At 53.4% G+C, this 22477-nt stretch overlaps 1 protein-coding gene across 1 annotated transcript; it reads right to left on the minus strand.

The window, feature by feature from the left end:
- Positions 1-3388: 3388 nt before the first annotated feature.
- Positions 3389-20343, minus strand: LOC115176618 (CDC42 small effector protein 1-like). Its single transcript, XM_029736727.1, has 5 exons — positions 20196-20343; positions 18332-18676; positions 8584-8688; positions 6150-6232; positions 3389-6022 (listed from the first exon to the last, which is right to left on the minus strand). Exons 2-4 carry the CDS (start codon positions 18383-18385, stop codon positions 6164-6166), a joined length of 228 nt encoding a protein of 75 aa, XP_029592587.1. The 5' UTR covers positions 18386-18676; positions 20196-20343; the 3' UTR covers positions 3389-6022; positions 6150-6163.
- Between the last annotated feature and the right edge of the window lie 2134 nt (positions 20344-22477).

Below are 22477 nucleotides of genomic sequence, written 5' to 3' on the forward strand. Positions count from 1 at the left end.
CCGTCCTCGACTAGACACCCCGTAGCCTTCACCCGTCCTCGACTAGACACCCCGTAGCCTTCACACGTCCTCGACTAGACACCCCGTAGCCTTCACACGTCCTCGACTAGACACCCCGTAGCCTTTCACCCGTTCTCGTTCTCGACTAGACACCCCGTAGCCTTCACCCGTCCTCGACTAGACACCCCGTAGCCTTCACCCGTCCTCGACTAGACACCCCGTAGCCTTCACCCGTCCTCGACTAGACACCCCGTAGCCTTCACCCGTCCTCGACTAGACACCCCGTAGCCTTCACCCGTACTCGACTAGACACCCCGTAGCCTTCACCCGTCCTCTACTAGACACCCCGTAGCCTTCACAACGTCCTCGACTAGACACCCGTAGCCTTCACAACGTCCTCGACTAGACACCCCGTAGCCTTCACAACGTCCTCGACTAGACACCCGTAGCCTTCACAACGTCCTCGACTAGACACCCCGTAGCCTTCACAACGTCCTCTACTAGACACCCCGTAGCCTTCACCCGTCCTCTACTAGACACCCCGTAGCCTTCACCCGTCCTCGACTAGACACCCCGTAGCCTTCACAACGTCCTCGACTAGACACCCCGTAGCCTTCACCCGTCCTCGACTAGACACCCCGTAGCCTTCACAACGTCCTCTACTAGACACCCCGTAGCCTTCACAACGTCCTCGACTAGACACCCCGTAGCCTTCACAACGTCCTCGACTAGACACCCGTAGCCTTCACCCGTCCTCGACTAGACACCCGTAGCCTTCACCCGTCCTCGACTAGACACCCCGTAGCCTTCACAACGTCCTCGACTAGACACCCGTAGCCTTCACAACATCCTCTACTAGACACCCCGTAGCCTTCACAACGTCCTCGACTAGACACCCCGTAGCCTTCACCCGTCCTCTACTAGACACCCCGTAGCCTTCACCCGTCCTCTACTAGACAGCCCGTAGCCTTCACAACGTCCTCGACTAGACACCCCGTAGCCTTCACCCGTCCTCTACTAGACACCCCGTAGCCTTCACCCGTCCTCTACTAGACAGCCCGTAGCCTTCACAACGTCCTCGACTAGACACCCCGTAGCCTTCACCCGTCCTCTACTAGACACCCCGTAGCCTTCACCCGTCCTCTACTAGACACCCGTAGCCTTCACCTGTCCTCGACTAGACACCCCGTAGCCTTCACACGTCCTCTACTAGACACCCGTAGCCTTCACACGTCCTCTACTAGACACCCCGTAGCCTTCACACGTCCTCTACTAGACACCCCGTAGCCTTCACACGTCCTCTACTAGACACCCCGTAGCCTTCACACGTCCTCTACTAGACACCCCGTAGCCTTCACACGTCCTCTACTAGACACCCCGTAGCCTTCACCCGTCCTCTACTAGACACCCCGTAGCCTTCACCCGTCCTCTACTAGACACCCCGTAGCCTTCACCCGTCCTCTACTAGACACCCCGTAGCCTTCACAACGTCCTCGACTAGACACCCGTAGCCTTCACCCGTTCTCGACTAGACACCCGTAGCCTTCACAACGTCCTCGACTAGACACCCGTAGCCTTCACAACGTCCTCTACTAGACAGCCCGTAGCCTTCACAACGTCCTCGATGGACACCCCGTAGCCTTCACACGTCACACTAGACACCCCGTAGCCTTCACCCGTCCTCTACTAGACACCCCGTAGCCTTCACCCGTCCTCTACTAGACAGCCCGTAGCCTTCACAACGTCCTCGACTATACACCCCGTAGCCTTCACCCGTCCTCTACTAGACACCCCGTAGCCTTCACCCGTCCTCTACTAGACACCCCGTAGCCTTCACACGTCCTCTACTAGACACCTGTAGCCTTCACACGTCCTCTACTAGACACCCTGTAGCCTTCACACGTCCTCTACTAGACACCCGTAGCCTTCACACGTCCTCTACTAGACACCCCGTAGCCTTCACACGTCCTCTACTAGACACCCCGTAGCCTTCACCCGTCCTCGACTAGACACCCCGTAGCCTTCACACGTCCTCTACTAGACACCCCGTAGCCTTCACCCGTCCTCTACTAGACACCCCGTAGCCTTCACCCGTCCTCTACTAGACACCCCGTAGCCTTCACCCGTCCTCTACTAGACACCCCGTAGCCTTCACACGTCCTCTACTAGACACCCCGTTATCTTCACCCGTCCTCTACTAGACACCCCGTAGCCTTCACCCGTCCTCTACTAGACACCCCGTAGCCTTCACACGTCCTCTACTAGACACCCCGTAGCCTTCACCCGTCCTCTACTAGACACCCCGTAGCCTTCACCCGTCCTCTACTAGACAGCCCGTAGCCTTCACCCGTCCTCGACTAGACACCCCGTAGCCTTCACACGTCCTCTACTAGACACCCCGTAGCCTTCACCCGTCCTCGACTAGACACCCCGTAGCCTTCACAACGTCCTCGACTAGACACCCGTAGCCTTCACCCGTCCTCGACTAGACACCCCGTAGCCTTCACCCGTCCTCTACTAGACAGCCCGTAGCCTTCACAACGTCCTCGACTAGACACCCGTAGCCTTCACCCGTCCTCGACTAGACACCCCGTAGCCTTCACCCGTCCTCTACTAGACACCCGTAGCCTTCACAACGTCCTCTACTAGACACCCCGTAGCCTTCACCCGTCCTCTACTAGACAGCCCGTAGCCTTCACCCGTCCTCGACTAGACACCCCGTAGCCTTCACACGTCCTCTACTAGACACCCGTAGCCTTCACCCGTCCTCTACTAGACACCCCGTAGCCTTCACACGTCCTCTACTAGACACCCCGTAGCCTTCACCCGTCCTCTACTAGACAGCCCGTAGCCTTCACACGTCCTCTACTAGACACCCCGTAGCCCTCACAACGTCCTCGACTAGACAGCCCGTAGCCTTCACACGTCCTCTACTAGACACCCGTAGCCCTCACAACGTCCTCTACTAGACACCCCGTAGCCTTCACCCGTCCTCTACTAGACAGCCCGTAGCCCTCACAACGTCCTCTACTAGACACCCCGTAGCCTTCACACGTCCTCTACTAGACACCCCGTAGCCCTCACAACGTCCTCGACTAGACAGCCCGTAGCCTTCACACGTCCTCTACTAGACACCCGTAGCCCTCACAACGTCCTCTACTTAGGACTGTATTTCACATGGTTAGACAGTTCATGGAGTCCACTCCCATTATATTGTAATCTTCTGTTCCAGTGGGTTTTGCTGCTGGAACATGATCCTTGCACCCATCTATTCACTCAACCCTGGGCTGCTCTTAGAACAAGATTTCCATACCAACTATTTGCATTGTTAGTTGCATCATTTAACATCTTTGTTATGCATGTTTTTAAAAGAGACGTACACAGACTATAGCGTACATTCCATTTATTTTAGGGCATTTGTTTAGATTGCAATATTTGTGCTATACCAGATGGATTCAGGGAGATGCGTTTGTTGAAGTAGTTTGAGATTAAAGCTAGAATCCTTAATTGAAACAATGACAAAGCAGTCACCCTGCCTGTGTTTTGGTAAAAAGCTGAAGGATGGGCCTGGAGAAATGTAACCGCTCTCAAACTCATAGAGCTATTAATGCAAGGACTGAACATCCATGATAATCAACAATATAGTTGAACTAAGGCATTTATAAGATATTCAAGAATCAATGGGTATATATCATTTATAAATCCCAAAATGGATGTAGCAACTATAGATTCCCACTTTAACTTCAATGAAAATGATACAATCTCCCAGAAATGTTCACAGCAGAGCCCATAGGGGCCACTGAAACCAGTTGGTTGAAATTCTTTTATTTCTGTACCAGGCAGTGAAAATTGAGTAACACATTTGGTGATAACATTCACCATCAGAAGAGATTACAGAATTCTATTCAGAATGTGAACTGTATTTCCAGGAAGAATCAAGAGGTTGCACAAATCATTTCTAATGAACTCAAGCTTTGGTCTAACAACAATCATGATACAGATGGGATAGAAACTTCAAATGCCAACAGACTCAAATGACTGACGTTCCCAATGTACACTGTTCAAGAAACTTGAAGGCAGCAGTCATTCTGTTGGGCTGAGAATTTACCCAGTATTACATGCTCTAACAAAGATAGGAAAGCCACCAAGCAATATGCAAAGTCACCCCTTCAGCATTAAGTAAACATTAGGCCCGGTGTATAAAACAGATACGGTATTAGTGAAATGTTCTACACCATCCATACGCCATATGTTCTGGTATAGGATACTTGCCTAGCTAAATCACATAGGATACTGGCCTAGCTAAATCACATAGGATACTGGCCTAGCTAAATCACATAGGATACTGGCCTAGCTAAATCACATAGGATACTGGCCTAGCTAAATCACATAAGATACAATATTAAAAAAACATTCCAATTCAAACAGTGAGTTTTTCCCCGTATGGACACACTTAGCAAAAAAACTACAGAGAGTGACGAGTTATTCACAACAGATTGTGTATACTAAGCACGTCAGAAATACAGTTGTGTACAGGAAACAAACTTTCATTTCTACTGTATGATTTAAATCAGATGTTTAAAACTCCCACCTGGTTTCAGAATGTATGTCACGTGGGTCACAAGCCAGCTTGGAGGGCACGTCACCTACAACAAGCTCAAGTGGGAGGCCATATAGAAATTACAAGGGGAATGCACAGTGAAATGGTTGGAATTTTCCATTCTGATCAAGGGGGTGGACACCCCCCCCCCCCGACAACAGAACAAACTACCTTCTGGAATGTTCCTTCGATGCAGTTGATTTAATGAGTGGCATAATTCCAGGATAGATCACTGGAAAGCCCCGTAACGGTCAGGGTGTTTTGAATTTCAACAACAACCCGTGTTACTAACAGACTCTTCCCACTGACTAATAGTTTGGGTTTTTCAGAGTAGGTGCTAGTAAATTGTGTATCGCAGTGACCAGCTACAGGGAACTGCTAAAATAAAAGGAAACACGAGTAAATGAGGGTACTTATTGGCAGCTCTGTTATGGTGTGGAGGTGCATTTTCCTGGCATGGTTTAGGTCCACTCAACCCCATGGAGGACAAGGTAAACTCCAATAAATACACAGCCATTCTGAGTGATCACCTTCTACCTCCTGTAGGGTGAAACAGATCTACCCTGATGGGAGTGGTCTCTTCCAGGATTACAATGACCCATCCACAGGGCACAAGTGGTCACAATGGTAACTGGCAACTGGGTAGCAGTCTATGGCAACTGGGTAGCAGTCCAAATGTGGCTCTATGGCAACTGGGTAGCAGTCCAAATGGGGTTCTATGGCAACTGGGTAGCAGTCCAAATGTGGCTCTATGGCAACTGGGTAGCAGTCTAAATGGGGCTCTATGGCAACTGGTACAATCAAAATAACACTACTCAGTACTGGCATCTAAACAGCAACAAAATCACATAGCATTTTGCACTTATAAACACACACAAAGATACCTTTAACTATGCACTGTGGGAAAATAAAAAGGTGCATCCTCATTCATTAGACAGATACGCAAAATATTTTGGATACTATTTGTTTGGCAGTAGGTCAATGGTTTACAACATTCAGGTGATCCTTAAGAACATAATCTTCACTTCCTGAAATGGAATCAGCCATGTTAGTCAACAAATTTTGCTAAACACTCTCACCGGCCCTCTCACACACTGGCCGTGACACAGAAACGTTGTTGGCTGAAATACAGTGGAAGTCCAAAGTCCATCAGAAAGACAAATACTTTTCTTTAAAAAGCATCAAAAACATGTCAGTCTATCCTCCTCTGAGCAGGGCGATTCTTGTGGTGACCACAGAAAGGTCATCGTCCTGTTTGGCTAAATGGATCCTGCAGACGTCAGGAAGAGCCTCTCTGCTCTCTATTAGGGTCCGCTCTCAGGTTTGCCAAGTGCTCCATTAGAAACAGGTTACGCTGCAGTGGCTGCTTTTGATTTGGGATGAGAGGGGCGCATAGAGGAGGATGGAAATGGTTCTCCATGCCTACAGAGAGAAGTGAAGGTGGTTAGTTCCAGAAGTGAAGGTCAGTTCCAGAAAAATGAAGGTGGTCAGTTCCAGAGAAGCTATTGCATTGCAGATATGGCGATAGCTTCATTAACTGGGTACTTACTTGGTAGGCAGCAGCTATAACATGCTCCTGCGGCCGTTGGCACTGGGTCCTTTCGACCTCATCTTATCCTGGACCGGCCCTGACTGCAGGACAGGAAGATAACGACTGTTAGAGTTTCTACAGATACTTAGTCATTTTCATATCAAAAGGCAGGTCATAACCTCTTCATGATAACATATGGATGGAGAGGCAGGATCCGAAGCCAGAATTAGAACTATGATTTCATGTGTTGTTTCTATACTGTATCATTTGATGTAACATATTTAACAGTCTGTTTCTGTGGTGTTCATATGAAACATGATCCCATTTGGACTGCTGACAACATTTGATCCATTTGGCCAGCAGCATTACTCATAACCTACGTCTTTACATAATGATGAGTGACCATATGATGGGGATGGAGTGAGGAGGAATGGGACTTGCTTTAGGCTGTGGGTTTTTTTTCTTTACTTTTTAACGACGCAGTTCAGAGTTGGATGAATGCACAGGTGTGGATCAATCATTCTGACGTCAGGCGTTGCAGAAACGGCATGTGCTTGACGAACACTACAATAACTACAGTCTGACAGCTATGGGTCATAACAGAACAATGGACATTAGAGGGTTACACAATAGCAGCTGAGGAAATGGAATTATGTAACACGTTTCAGTAACATACTCCTCACCTGACTGTTCTCAGCCCACCTCCTGATACAATGTGGAAATGTGTCATTTCATTCAAAAGATCTGGTGACTTTCACAACTGGAGGTCATGATCACGATGGAACAGTCAGTTTATCAGTGAGACATTTTACATTTCAGTCATTTAGCAGTGACACAGTAGTCCATACATTTCAGTCATTTAGCAGAGTGACAGTAGTCCATACATTTCAGTCATTTAGCAGAGTGACAGTAGTCCATACATTTCAGTCATTTAGCAGAGTGACAGTAGTCCATACATTTCAGTCATTTAGCAGAGTGACAGTAGTCCATACATTTCAGTCATTTAGCAGAGTGACACAGTAGTCCATACATTTCAGTCATTTAGCAGAGTGACAGTAGTCCATACATTTCAGTCATTTAGCAGAGTGACACAGTAGTCCATACATTTCAGTCATTTAGCAGAGTGACACATTAGTCCATACATTTCAGTCATTTAGCAGAGTGACAGTAGTCCATACATTTCAGTCATTTAGCAGAGTGACAGTAGTCCACACATTTCAGTCATTTAGCAGAGTGACACAGTAGTCCATACATTTCAGTCATTTAGCAGATGACACAGTAGTCCATACATTTCAGTCATTTAGCAGAGCGACACAGTAGTCCATGCATTTCAGTCATTTAGCAGAGTGACAGTAGTCCATACATTTCAGTCATTTAGCAGAGTGACACAGTAGTCCATACATTTCAGTCATTTAGCAGAGCGACACAGTAGTCCATACATTTCAGTCATTTAGCAGAGTGACACAGTAGTCCATACATTTCAGTCATTTAGCAGAGCGACACAGTAGTCCATACATTCCAGTCATTTAGCAGAGTGACAGTAGTCCATACATTCCAGTCATTTAGCAGAGTGACAGTAGTCCATACATTCCAGTCATTTAGCAGAGTGACAGTAGTCCACACATTTCAGTCATTTAGCAGTGACAGTAGTCCATACATTTCAGTCATTTAGCAGAGTGACAGTAGTCCATACATTTCAGTCATTTAGCAGAGTGACACATTAGTCCATACATTTAGCAGAGTGACATACAGTAAGTAGTCCATACATTTCAGTCATTTAGCAGTGACAGTAGTCCATACATTCCAGTCATTTAGCAGAGTGACAGTAGTCCACACATTTCAGTCATTTAGCAGTGACACAGTAGTCCATACATTTCAGTCATTTAGCAGAGTGACACAGTAGTCCATACATTTCAGTCATTTAGCAGAGTGACACAGTAGTCCATACATTTCAGTCATTTAGCAGAGTGACACAGTAGTCCATACATTTCAGTCATTTAGCAGAGTGACAGTAGTCCATACATTTTAGTACTGATATCAACATCATGTAATACATTCAGAAATGGACTATCACTCAATCTAACCTACTTTCCATACAGCTGTATACAGTGATTTAAACAGTGACCAGACTAGTGATTGGCTAGTCTTCTGATAGTACTGTATACAGCTTTATCCATCATAGCGTAACAGGTTTCAAACTAAAGTTAATATCCATATCCTACTAATAGGTGAATGAATTGAGAAACATTTCCTCCTCTCATTCCCTGTCCAATGTGACTGTATTCCGTGGGAAACCAGGCCAACATTCCTAGCGGCAGGTTGGAAGCTGCAAAGCCCAGCCCATGTACTGAGGAGTAACACACACACACACACACACTACACCACCTTCACAATATCTCAACACATTTTAAGACACACCAGCCCCAGTCAGTCTAGGTATCATCTCTCTTACCGGGGCCCGGCCCTCTGCCATCTCCCCAGAGCCAATGTGTGTCAAGTGGACAAAGTTTGTGGGCTCGCCGATCATGCTGCGGTCGATTTTCCTGCGCCTCTTTCTCTGGAAATAATAGAAAATATATAGAAATAGAAAATGGGGACAGACAGATATTATGCAATCAAGCCCAGTGGAAGAAAAGAACTTACAGACTTTATAGTACACACACACACAATGCATTTTGTAACCTGAATGGGATGATCTTCGATAAGAGTTTTGATCATCTACTTGTTATTTCATACTCAATGGCAGGTCAGGTCAGGTCGCCTAGCGGCAGGTAAGGTCAGGCCGCCTAGCTGCAGGTCAGGTCAGGTCGCCTAGCTGCAGGTCAGGTCCAGGTCGCCTAGCGGCAGGTCAGGTCAGGCCGCCTAGCTGCAGGTCAGGTCCAGGTCGCCTAGCGGCAGGTCAGGTCCAGGTCGCCTAGCGGCAGGTCAGGTCAGGCCGCCTAGCTGCAGGTCAGGTCGCCTAGCTGCAGGTCAGGTCGCCTAGCGGCAGGTCAGGTCGCCTAGCTGCAGGTCAGGTCGCCTAGCTGCAGGTCAGGTCGCCTAGCTGCAGGTCAGGTCGCCTAGCGGCAGGTCAGGTCGCCTAGCGGCAGGTCAGGTCAGCTCGCCTAGCGGCAGGTCAGGTCAGGCCGCCTAGCTGCAGGTCAGGTCGCCTAGCGGCAGGTCAGGTTGCCTAGCGGCAGGTCAGGTCAGGCCGCCTAGCTGCAGGTCAGGTCGCCTGGCGGCAGGTCAGGCCAGGTCGCCTAGCGGCAGGTCAGGTTGCCTAGCTGGAGGTCAGGTCAGGCCGCCTAGCTGGAGGTCAGGTCAGGCCGCCTAGCTGCAGGTCAGGTCAGGCCGCCTAGATGCAGGTCAGGTCAGGTCGCCTAGCTGCAGGTCAGGTCCAGGTCGCCTAGCTGCAGGTCAGGTCCAGGTCGCCTAGCTGCAGGTCAGGTCCAGGTCGCCTAGCTGCAGGTCAGGTCCAGGTCGCCTAGCGGCAGGTCAGGTCAGGTCGCCTAGCTGCAGGTCAGGTCAGGTCGCCTAGCTGCAGGTCAGGTCCAGGTCGCCTAGCTGCAGGTCGCGGCAGGCCAGGTCAGGCCGCCTAGCTGCAGGTCAGGTCAGGCCGCCTAGCTGCAGGTCAGGTCAGGCCGCCTAGCTGCAGGTCAGGTCAGGCCGCCTAGCTGCAGGTCAGGTCCAGGTCGCCTAGCTGCAGGTCAGGTCCAGGTCGCCTAGCTGCAGGTCAGGTCAGGCCGCCTAGCTGCAGGTCAGGTCAGGCCGCCTAGCTGCAGGTCAGGTCAGGCCGCCTAGCGGCAGGTCAGGTCCAGGTCGCCTAGCGGCAGGTCAGGTCAGGTCGCTAGCGGCAGGTCAGGTCAGGTCGCCTAGCGGCAGGTCAGGTCAGGTCGCCTAGCGGCAGGTCAGGTCAGGTCGCCTAGCGGCAGGTCAGGTCAGGCCGCCTAGCGGCAGGTCAGGTCCAGGCCGCCTAGCTGCAGGTCAGGTCAGGCCGCCTAGCTGCAGGTCAGGTCAGGCCGCCTAGCTGCAGGTCAGGTCAGGTCGCCTAGCGGCAGGTCAGGTCGCCTAGCGGCAGGTCAGGTCAGGTCGCCTAGCTGCAGGTCAGGTCAGGCCGCCTAGCTGCAGGTCAGGCCAGGCCGCCTAGCTGCAGGTCAGGCCGGCCGCCTAGCTGCAGGTCAGGTCAGGCCGCCTAGCTGCAGGTCAGGTCAGGCCGCCTAGCTGCAGGTCAGGTCGCCTAGCGGCAGGTCAGGTCAGGTCGCCTAGCTGCAGGTCAGGTCAGGTCGCCTAGCGGCAGGTCAGGTCAGGCCGCCTAGCGGCAGGTCAGGTCAGGCCGCCTAGCTGCAGGTCAGGTCAGGTAGCCTAGCTGCAGGTCAGGTCAGGCCGCCTAGCGGCAGGTCAGGTCAGGCCGCCTAGCGGCAGGTCAGTTAAAGTCGCCTAGCTGCAGGTCAGGTCAGGTCGCCTAGCTGCAGGTCAGGTCCAGGTCGCCTAGCTGCAGGTCAGGTCCAGGTCGCCTAGCGGCAGGTCAGGTCAGGCCGCCTAGCTGCAGGTCAGGTCAGGTCGCCTAGCGGCAGGTCAGGTCAGGCCGCCTAGCTGCAGGTCAGGTCCAGGTCGCCTAGCTGAAGGTCAGGTCCAGGTCGCCTAGCGGCAGGTCAGGTCAGGCCGCCTAGCTGCAGGTCAGGTCAGGCCGCCTAGCGGCAGGTCAGGTCAGGCCGCCTAGCTGCAGGTCAGGTCAGGTCGCCTAGCGGCAGGCCAGGTCAGGCCGCCTAGCTGCAGGTCAGGCCGCCTAGCTGCAGGTCAGGTCGCCTAGCTGCAGGTCAGGTCAGGTCGCCTAGCTGCAGGTCAGGTCGCCTAGCTGCAGGTCAGGTCAGGTCGCCTAGCGGCAGGTCAGGTCGCCTAGCTGCAGGTCAGGTCGCCTAGCTGCAGGTCAGGTCGCCTAGCTGCAGGTCAGGTCGCCTAGCTGCAGGTCAGGCCAGGTCGCCTAGCGGCAGGTCAGGTCAGGTCGCCTAGCTGCAGGTCAGGTCAGGTCAGGTCGCCTAGCTGCAGGTCAGGTCAGGTCAGGTCGCCTAGCTGCAGGTCAGGTCAGGTCGCCTAGCTGCAGGTCAGGTCAGGTCGCCTAGCGGCAGGTCAGGTCAGGTCGCCTAGTTGCAGGTCAGGTCAGGCCGCCTAGCTGCAGGTCAGGTCAGGTAGCCTAGCTGCAGGTCAGGTCAGGCCGCCTAGCGGCAGGTCAGGTCAGGCCGCCTAGCGGCAGGTCAGTTAAAGTCGCCTAGCTGCAGGTCAGGTCAGGTCGCCTAGCGGCAGGTCAGGTCAGGTCGCCTAGCTGCAGGTCAGGTCAGGCCGCCTAGCTGCAGGTCAGGTCAGGCCGCCTAGCTGCAGGTCAGGTCAGGTCGCCTAGCGGCAGGCCAGGTCAGGCCGCCTAGCTGCAGGTCAGGCCGCCTAGCTGCAGGTCAGGTCGCCTAGCTGCAGGTCAGGTCAGGTCGCCTAGCTGCAGGTCAGGTCGCCTAGCTGCAGGTCAGGTCAGGTCGCCTAGCTGCAGGTCAGGTCAGGTCGCCTAGCGGCAGGTCAGGTCAGGTCAGGTCGCCTAGCGGCAGGTCAGGTCAGGCCGCCTAGCTGCAGGTCAGGTCAGGCCGCCTAGCTGCAGGTCAGGTCTAGGTCCCCTAGCTGCAGGTCAGGTCAGGTCAGGTCGCCTAGCGGCAGGCCAGGTCAGGCCGCCTAGCTGCAGGTCAGGCCGCCTAGCTGCAGGTCAGGTCGCCTAGCTGCAGGTCAGGTCAGGTCGCCTAGCTGCAGGTCAGGTCGCCTAGCTGCAGGTCAGGTCAGGTCGCCTAGGGGCAGGTCAGGTCGCCTAGCGGCAGGTCAGGTCAGGTCAGGTCGCCTAGCGGCAGGTCAGGTCAGGTCAGGTCGCCTAGCTGCAGGTCAGGTCAGGCCGCCTAGCTGCAGGTCAGGTCAGGCCGCCTAGCTGCAGGTCAGGTCTAGGTCCCCTAGCTGCAGGTCAGGTCGCCTAGCAGCAGGTCAGGTCAGGCCACCTAGCTGCAGGTCAGGTCAGGTCAGGCCGCCTAGCTGCAGGTCAGGTCAGGTCAGGTCGCCTAGCTGCAGGTCAGGTCAGGTAAGGCCGCCTAGCTGCAGGTCAGGTCAGGTCGCCTAGCGGCAGGTCAGGTCCAGGTCGCCTAGCGGCAGGTCAGGTCAGGCCGCCTAGCGGCAGGTCAGTTAAAGTCGCCTAGCTGCAGGTCAGGTCAGGTCGCCTAGCTGCAGGTCAGGTCCAGGTCGCCTAGCTGCAGGTCAGGTCCAGGTCGCCTAGCGGCAGGTCAGGTCAGGCCGCATAGCTGCAGGTCAGGTCAGTTCGCCTAGCGGCAGGTCAGGTCGCCTAGCTGCAGGTCAGGTCAGGCCGCCTAGCGGCAGGTCAGGTCAGGCAGCCTAGCGGCAGGTCAGGTCAGGCCGCCTAGCTGCAGGTCAGGTCAGGTCGCCTAGCGGCAGGCCAGGTCAGGCCGCCTAGCAGCAGGTCAGGCCGCCTAGCTGCAGGTCAGGTCGCCTAGCTGCAGGTCAGGTCAGGTCGCCTAGCTGCAGGTCAGGTCGCCTAGCTGCAGGTCAGGTCAGGTCGCCTAGCTGCAGGTCAGGTCAGGTCGCCTAGCGGCAGGTCAGGTCAGGTCGCCTAGCGGCAGGTCAGGTCAGGTCGCCTAGCGGCAGGTCAGGTCAGGTCAGGTCGCCTAGCTGCAGGTCAGGTCAGGCCGCCTAGCTGCAGGTCAGGTCAGGCCGCCTAGCTGCAGGTCAGGTCTAGGTCCCCTAGCTGCAGGTCAGGTCAGGTCGCCTAGCAGCAGGCCAGGTCAGGCCGCCTAGCTGCAGGTCAGGCCGCCTAGCTGCAGGTCAGGTCGCCTAGCTGCAGGTCAGGTCAGGTCGCCTAGCTGCAGGTCAGGTCGCCTAGCTGCAGGTCAGGTCAGGTCGCCTAGCGGCAGGTCAGGTCGCCTCACGGCAGGTCAGGTCAGGTCGCCTAGCTGCAGGTCAGGTCAGGCCGCCTAGCTGCAGGTCAGGTCAGGCCGCCTAGCTGCAGGTCAGGTCTAGGTCCCCTAGCTGCAGGTCAGGTCAGGTCGCCTAGCAGCAGGTCAGGTCAGGCCGCCTAGCTGCAGGTCAGGTCAGGTCAGGCCGCCTAGCTGCAGGTCAGGTCAGGTCAGGTCGCCTAGCTGCAGGTCAGGTAAGGCCGCCTAGCTGCAGGTCAGGTCAGGTCGCCTAGCGGCAGGTCAGGTCCAGGTCGCCTAGCGGCAGGTCAGGTCCAGGTCGCCTAGCTGCAGGTCAGGTCCAGGTCGCCTAGCTGCAGGTCAGGTCCAGGTCGCCTAGCTGCAGGTCAGGTCAGGTCGCCTAGCTGCAGGTCAGGTCCAGGTCGCCTAGCTTCAGGTCAGGTCCAGGTCGCATAGCTGCAGGTCAGGTCCAGGTCGCCTAGCTGCAGGTCAGGTCAGGTCGCCTAGCTGCAGGTCAGGTCAGGCCGCCTAGCGGCAGGTCAGGTCAGGTCGCCTAGCGGCAGGTCAGGTCGCCTAGCGGCAGGTCAGGTCAGGTCGCCTAACGGCAGGTCAGGTCCAGGTCGCATAGCTGCAGGTCAGGTCCAGGTCGCCTAGCTGCAGGTCAGGTCAGGTCGCCTAGCTGCAGGTCAGGTCAGGCCACCTAGCTGCAGGTCAGGTCAGGTCGCCTAGTGGCAGGTCAGGCCGCCTAGCGGCAGGTCAGGTCAGGCCGCCTAGCGGCAGGTCAGGTCAGGTCGCCTAGCGGCAGGCCAGGCCGCCTAGCGGCAGGTCAGGTCAGGTCGCCTAGCGGCAGGTCAGGTCAGGTCGCCTAGCGGCAGGTCAGGTCCAGGTCAGGCCGCCTAGCGACAGGTCAGGTCGCCTAGCGACAGGTCAGGCCGCCTAGCTGCAGGTCAGGTCAGGCCGCCTAGCTGCAGGTCAGGTCAGGCCGCCTAGCTGCAGGTCAGGTCAGGCCGCCTAGCTGCAGGTCAGGTCAGGCCGCCTAGCTGCAGGTCAGGTCAGGTCAGGTCGCCTAGCGGCAGGTCAGGTCAGGTCGCCTAGCTGCAGGACAGGTCAGGTCAGGTCGCCTAGCGGCAGGTCAGGTCAGGTCGCCTAGCGGCAGGTCAGGTCGCCTAGCGGCAGGTCAGGTCAGGCCGCCTAGCTGCAGGTCAGGTCAGGCCGCCTAGCTGCAGGTCAGGTCAGGACGCCAAGCTGCAGGTCAGGTCAGGACGCCAAGCTGCAGGTCAGGTCAGGCCGCCAAGCTGCAGGTCAGGTCAGGCCGCCTAGCTGCAGGTCAGGTCAGGCCGCCTAGCGTCAGGTCAGGTCAGGCCGCCTAGCGTCAGGTCAGGTCAGGTCGCCTTGCGTCAGGTCAGGTCAGGTCGCCTAGCTGCAGGTCAGGTCAGGCCGCCTAGCTGCAGGTCAGGTCAGGCCGCCTAGCTGCAGGTCAGGTCAGGCCGCCTAGCTGCAGGTCAGGTCAGGTCGCCTAGCGGCAGGTCAGGTCGCCTAGCGGCAGGTCAGGTCAGGTCGCCTAGCTGCAGGTCAGGTCAGGCCGCCTAGCGGCAGGTCAGGTCAGGTCGCCTAGCGTCAGGTCAGGTCGCCTAGCGGCAGGTCAGGTCAGGCCGCCTAGCGGCAGGTCAGGTCAGGCCGCCTAGCGGCAGGTCAGGTTAGGCCGCCTAGCGGCAGGTCAGGTCAGGCCGCCTAGCGGCAGGTCAGGTTGCCTAGCGGCAGGTCAGGTCAGGTCAGGTCGCCTAGCGGCAGGTCAGGTCCAGGTCGCCTAGCGGCAGGTCAGGTCAGGCCGCCAAGCTGCAGGTCAGGTCAGGCCGCCTAGCTGCAGGTCAGGTCGCCTAGCGGCAGGTCAGGTCAGGTCGCCTAGCTGCAGGTCAGGTCAGGCCGCCTAGCGGCAGGTCAGGTCAGGTCGCCTAGCGTCAGGTCAGGTCGCCTAGCGGCAGGTCAGGTCAGGTCAGGCCGCCTAGCGGCAGGTCAGGTCAGGCCGCCTAGCGGCAGGTCAGGTCAGGCCGCCTAGCGGCAGGTCAGGTCAGGTCAGGTCGCCTAGCGGCAGGTCAGGTCCAGGTCGCCTAGCGGCAGGTCAGGTCAGGCCGCCAAGCTGCAGGTCAGGTCAGGCCGCCTAGCTGCAGGTCAGGTCAGGTCGCCTAGCTGCAGGTCAGGTCAGGCCGCCTAGCGGCAGGTCAGGTCAGGTCGCCTAGCGGCAGGTCAGGTCAGGCCGCCTAGCTGCAGGTCAGGTCCAGGTCGCCTAGCTGCAGGTCAGGTCAGGTCGCCTAGCTGCAGGTCAGGTCAGGTCGCCTAGCTGCAGGTCAGGTCAGGCCGCCTAGCGGCAGGTCAGGTCAGGTCGCCTAGCGGCAGGTCAGGTCAGGCCGCCTAGCTGCAGGTCAGGTCAGGTCGCCTAGCGGCAGGTCAGGTCAGGTCAGGTCGCCTAGCGGCAGGTCAGGTCAGGCCGCCTAGCTGCAGGTCAGGTCCAGGTCGCCTAGCGGCAGGTCAGGTCAGGCCGCCTAGCTGCAGGTCAGGTCCAGGTCGCCTAGCGGCATGTCAGGTCAGGCCGCCTAGCTGCAGGTCAGGTCGCCTAGCTGCAGGTCAGGTCAGGTCGCCTAGCTGCAGGTCAGGTCAGGTCGCCTAGCGGCAGGTTAGGTCGCCTAGCGGCAGGTCAGGTCGCCTAGCGGCAGGTCAGGTCGCCTAGCGGCAGGTCAGGTCGCCTAGCGGCAGGTCAGGTCAGGTCAGGCCGCCTAGCTGCAGGTCAGGTCGCCTAGCGGCAGGTCAGGTCAGGTCGCCTAGCGGCAGGTCAGGTCGCCTAGCGGCAGGTCAGGTCAGGCCGCCTAGCTGCAGGTCAGGTCAGGCCGCCTAGCTGCAGGTCAGGTCAGGCCGCCTAGCTGCAGGTCAGGTCAGGTCGCCTAGCTGCAGGTCAGGTCAGGTCGCCTAGCTGCAGGTCAGGTCAGGTCGCCTAGCTGCAGGTCAGGTCAGGTCGCCTAGCTGCAGGTCAGGTCAGGTCGCCTAGCTGCAGGTCAGGTCAGGTCGCCTAGCTGCAGGTCAGGTCAGGTCGCCTAGCTGCAGGTCAGGTCAGGTCGCCTAGCGGCAGGTCAGGTCAGGTCGCCTAGCGGCAGGTCAGGTCAGGCCGCCTAGCTGCAGGTCAGGTCGCCTAGCTGCAGGTCAGGTCAGGCCGCCTAGCTGCAGGTCAGGTCAGGCCGCCTAGCTGCAGGTCAGGTCAGACCGCCTAGCTGCAGGTCAGGCCGCCTAGCTGCAGGTCAGGTCAGGCCGCCTAGCTGCAGGTCAGGTCAGGTCGCCTAGCTGCAGGTCAGGTCAGGTCGCCTAGCGGCAGGTCAGGTCAGGTCGCCTAGCGGCAGGTCAGGTCAGGTCGCCTAGCGGCAGGTCAGGTCAGGTCGCCTAGCGGCAGGTCAGGTCAGGTCGCCTAGCGGCAGGTCAGGTCAGGCCGCCTAGCTGCAGGTCAGGTCAGGTTGCCTAGCGGCAGGTCAGGCCGCCTAGCGGCAGGTCAGGTCAGGTCAGGTCGCCTAGCGGCAGGCCAGGCCGCGTAGCGGCAGGTCAGGTCAGGTCGCCTAGCGGCAGGTCAGGTCAGGCCGCCTAGCTGCAGGTCAGGTCGCCTAGCGGCAGGTCAGGCCGCCTAGCGGCAGGTCAGGTCAGGCCGCCTAGCTGCAGGTCAGGCCGCCTAGCTGCAGGTCAGGCCGCCTAGCTGCAGGTCACGCCGCCTAGCTGCAGGTCACGCCGCCTAGCGGCGGTTAAGAGATTTGGGCTAGTAACTGAAAGGTCGCTGGTTCGAATCCCCCAAACCAGGTGAAAAATCTGCCCGATGTGCCCTTGAGCAAGGCACTTAACATTAATTGCTCCTGTAAGTCGTTTTGGATAAGAGCGTCTGCTAAATGACATGAATGTAAGTGGAATGTTGAACATCCCCTTCTCTAATAGCTGTTTTATTAGAGCATGTTCAGTTCTGTCAGTGTAAAGGCATGTCATCACCTGTCAGCAGTGCTGTGAATAAGCCCCACTTGTTACAACAGGCTACGCTGGGTGCAGACAGAGATGACCCAGAACTGACAGGAATTAATTAGCCATTTCACATTATGGATCATGACCACACTGATTGTATCAATATTCTGACTGTATAGTGCAAATGCCACATAGCAATTATTAATTTGAATAATTATGGATTTATAAAAACTAAAAAGAATGTTAACTACATTATACACACGTCCAACGACATGTAGTCATTGCACTGTTATCAGAAATACACAATTTACAAAGCAAGCCTTTCTGGGAAGTAACACTTGTTAGTATGCCACCACACGCTATACACACATTCTAGTCCGGCCTTCTCTCGTCCCAACAATATAATAAACAAGGACCTAAAAATAAAGGAGAGGGAGGAGGAAGGAGGGAAAAGAATGAGCTCAATAGCAGCACATGCCAGAAGCCCACTTCCCCTCAGAGACCCCATTAATTGTTAGGGAGGGTTCTGGAGTTACCATAGAGACATGCTGTGGAGGGATACAATCTCCTTATTTGACTTAATGCCAAGTCTACTACGACAACGTGACGACTACTACTACAACAATAGCTTTAAAGTACCCTTAAGGTGAAAGTGTATGGGTGCTTGGGACAGCCTTGATATTTTCTGATCTGGTAATAACGGAGGGTTTCTTGTTTTGCTTTTCTTTTTATGAAGTTACACATGTCTATGAGCTAGACTAAGGTTGAACCCGGCCTAACCTACGCCTTCTTAATCCTGATTCAAGAGGTAATGTCTAATGACAGAGCAGTCTTTGTCTGGACTGAAGTCTAGCCCTCCAAATAGGCAGACCTTCGGGACTATGTGGGTCACCCACTTCAAAACAACAGAAAAGGCCAGAGTCATTCCTTCTTCCACTCCCTCACCATCTACCTGACCTATTTCTCAGGCGACTGACAGTAGCAGAGGGTTCTCTTCTCACTAGTGTTGTTGACTGGCTGAAGCATAAGCTAATGATACCCATGTCATCCCATGCCATGCATCTTGAGGATCCACAGCTGGCATGGCTGAACTAACTTCAACAAGTGAAGTTATAGATATGCTGGTGTGGTCAATCTAATATCCAAACTCCTGGGAGGCAGGTAAACATCTTAAAATCAGGCAAACCCTTCATCTCGACCCATTGACCTTGGAGCTGTAAAAGCAGGGCTAGCACGGCAGCTAAAAAGTTACTGTGTGTTCCAGTAATTTCTCAGAAGGGACAAACTCACCGGTGGAGGTTTGGCCACCACGCAGCAGCCAATCTTGTGCCAGAACTCACTCATCCCTGCTGTGCTGCTGCTTTGCTCTGAGTGGGTCCGGAGGCCCTGGTTCTCTCTGGACGCCCTGCAGGCAGCGGAGGACGTGGTGGAGAACAAGAACGCCGCTTAGGGTGGAATGGTGAGAGCGTTGCAACCAGTCCAATCCCCAAAAAAGATGGGTGTTCCCCAAGGCTCAGTGCCAAGTCCGGTTCTATTCCTTTCTCTTAACGTTTAGAATGTCACCTCTTCCCTCTCACTGAATCTCCTGTGGATGCTCGTCTCCCCAGATTTCCACTGCCTCAGGTACTGTAGGGCCTGTCGAGTCAAAACCAGATTCCATTAGTCGAAGGCTGACAAGGTATAGGAAGTGAAACAATCTTCACCTGCTAGAATAGCACATTCAATTCAGATACAGTACTATGGGCATGTTAATTTCTACATTGCAGCATCCCCATGCTAAATAGGCTACATCTCCACAGGCCTATTTGCTGTCAGTCAACATGCGTCCCCCACACACTTGCTTATCACTCTTCCTGTCTGTGACACTCATGCAAGACAAGGGATTCACGCTGCAGTGGCAAGGGGCTTCCTGTCTGTGACACTCATGCAAGACAAGGGATTCACGCTGCAGTGGCAAGGGACTTCCTGTCTGTGACACTCATGCAAGACAAGGGATTCACGCTGCAGTGGCAAGGGACTTCCTGTCATAATGGCAACACCCACTGAAAGATCAGGGCCCGGGTCAACTGTCCCTCAGAAAAGAGCTGCAGGCATACTACGGGGATTCTCTCCTCCATCCAGTCACAGTAAACACTATTTAACTGTCACCAAATCATTATCTAATGTAAGATACATTGACCAGTAAGTCTTACAAATGGATTTGATTCAGGATTGAAAGACAGGTCTTGTATGTCACAGTCCTAAATGTCTAAGAGCCCTGTGCAACATGGTGGTTTCAATAGGAGATTGATTAATAATTAAACCTTTATTTTGATTAAAGTCACCAGAATTAGCACTGAATTCAACTAAGTTGAGTAAGATCTCAACTATGCTTTGATCTTTGATGTACTGGTAATCATATTAGTTCACAGTCTTATAAAATACTGCTAATTAACCAGACAAGGACATTCTTTCCCCAAACAAGTACCTACCCCCTTGCATCTTTGTAAAAGCCCCAAAAATTAGAGGTCAAAGAAAGAGGTTTGGGTATACTGTATCTCTTTACAAACTGAACTCGACTTTGAACCAGGAGATCATGGTAAAGGTAGTGTGCGTGTGTGAGTGTGTGAGTGAGTGAGTGAGTGAGTGAGTGAGTGAGTGTGTGAAGGGTGAAAATGTGTAGCATATGTAGATCTCCATCTCCAGCTGGCCTGAGAACAACACCAGCCATTGATTTACAATGTTCTGTTATAGCCTCAATTCAACAGGGCAACAGGCATGTTAAATAAAACTGAGTGACTATCCAATTGAATATCCTGAAAAGAGATGGTCATTGAATGTGTATTAATGTGTCCAATATCCAATCTTGATCAATGTGATTTTTAAAGAGTAGGGACATTGAATGTAGCCTAATTCTCAAATGAACATTCTCAATATTTTCTATTGAGGCATTATTTTTGTCTTCCAGTACGCCACCGTCTCGACGGAAACATCTGTAAGGCAACAACGTAAGTAACATCTGCATTTAACATTTTACTAACGACAAACACTGACGTGAGTTGTCAACCCAAAAACCGTTCGTTCAATCCAGTCACTCCGAAATTAGCATAGCAATACATTTACATCTAGATCCCTGCCACAATTAAACAACCAATTTCAACCAATTTGCCATTACCGTAACATCAGTGTGGAATCCGCTTTCTCCCTCAAACGAACATGATATCTTTAAAACGGTCAGCTCACGAGTCGAGGTGTGGTAAAGTAAAACGTCTCCTGTTCTGCGGTAGGCTACACTCCTCCTTCTCAGGCTTTTACGGTGGCAGAACTACAGCGCCACAACAGGAAAATCAACAGGCTAATGAAAGAATGGCACAATCTGGGATATTTTCTGCTGTGCTGCAACCTGGTCTCAGAGCATTCAGATAATTTCGTATTACTCTGTACATAAATCTGAGACTAAATTAGAGATTAGTATGATGTTTCGTATGGTATGTATTCATTTGTGGATGGCCATCACCCATTTCGTATGATATTGTAATGAACAGGCAGGGAGCAGGTCTCGAACCCTCGACCTTCAAGCCCGAAGTTCTGCGCGCTATCGACTGTGCCGCAAAAGCATGCTCGTCCGGCAGAGTCGATTTCCGCGCTTATAAACCCAGGGTCGTTACAAATTACAATTAGCATTATATGTTACGAATTTGCAAAACAAACTATATGTTCCGAATTAGTAAAACGTATGCTATGTTACAAATTCTAGCCAGGTGGCGAGCTGGCTAGCTGGCTAACGTTAGGAAGGCTTTCCATTAGATGTTGGAACATTGCTGTGTGGACTTGCTTCCATTCATCCACAAGAGCATTAGTGAGGTCAGGCACTGATGTTGGGCAATTAGGCCTGGCTCGCAAATTGGCATCCAATTCATCCCAAAGGTGTTCGATGGGGTTGAGGTCAGGGCTCTGTGCAGGCCAGTCAAGTTCTTCCACACCGATCTCGACAAACCATTTCTGTATGGACCTCACTTTGTACATGGGGGCATTGTCATGTTCAAACAGCAAAGGGCCTTCCCCAAACTGTGGCCACAAAGTTGGAAGCACAGAATCGTCTAGAATGTCATTGTATAATGTAGCATTAAGATTTCCCTTCATTGGAACTAAGAGGTCTAGCCCGAACCATGAAAAACAGCCCCAGGCCATTATTCCTCCTCCACCAAACTTTACAGTTGTCACTATGCATTGGGGAAGGTAGCGTTCTCCTGGCATCCGCCAAACCCAGATTTGTCCGTCGGACTGCCCGGTGCGAAGCGTGATTTATCACTCCAGAGAAGGCATTTCTACTGCTCCAGAGTCCAATGGCGCTGAGCGTTACATTACTCCAGCTGATGCTTGGCATTGCGGATGGAAATCTCAGGCTTGTGTGCGGCTGTTCAGCCATGGAAACCCATTTAGTGAAGCTCCCGACGAACAATTCTTGTGCTGACGTTTCTTCCAGAGGCAGTTTGGAACTCAGTAGTGAGTGTTGCAACTGAGGACAGACAATTTTTAAGCTTACGCGCTTCAGCTCTCGGCGGTCCCATTCTGTGAGCTTGTGTGGTCTACCACTTCGTGGCTGAGCCGTTGTTGCTCCTAGACGTTTTCGCTTCACAATAACAACACTTACAGATGACCGGTGCAGCTCTGGTGTGGCAGAAATTTGACAAACTGACTTGTTGGAAAGGTGGCATCCTATGACGGTGCCACATTGAAAGTCACTGAGCTCTTCAGCACTTTTATTCTACTGCAAATGTTTGTCTATGGAGATTGCATGGCGGTGTGCTCGATTTGATACACCTGTCAGCAACAGATGTGGCATAAATAGCCAAATCCATTCATTTGAAGGGGTGTCCACATACGTTCATATATATATATATATATATATATATATATATATATATATATATATATATATATATATATATATATATATATATATATATATATATATATTATACAGTGTAGTTGCTAGTAGTTTAAAATTAGCTAATTAGCTAAAATGTTAAAGTTCTCTGTGATGAGATTCAAACTCGCAACCATTGGGTTGCTAGACGTTCACGTTATATACCCACCCATTCATCCAGCCCTACCAACCATCCTACTTTAAATAACCATATGTCTTATGTAACCATACCAAACATAATATATCATACTAATCTGATCGTCCCGGATTTACTTTTACAATGTTATGTCTAGTCTATGAGACCAGACTGCAATGCAAGGCTCATTTCAATAATATAGTTCTATCTACAGTGCATTCGGAAAGTAGTCAGACCCCTTGACCTTTTCCACATTCCAAAATGGGTTAAATGAAAGGTTCACCTTCCAACAGGACAACGACCCTAAGCACACAGCCAAGACAACGCAGGAGAGCTTCAGGACAAGTCTCTGAATGTCCTTGAGTGGCCCAGCCAGAACCCGGACTTGAAC

This window comes from Salmo trutta, chromosome 37, assembly GCF_901001165.1.
Source record: "Salmo trutta chromosome 37, fSalTru1.1, whole genome shotgun sequence".
Taxonomy (NCBI): domain Eukaryota; kingdom Metazoa; phylum Chordata; class Actinopteri; order Salmoniformes; family Salmonidae; genus Salmo; species Salmo trutta.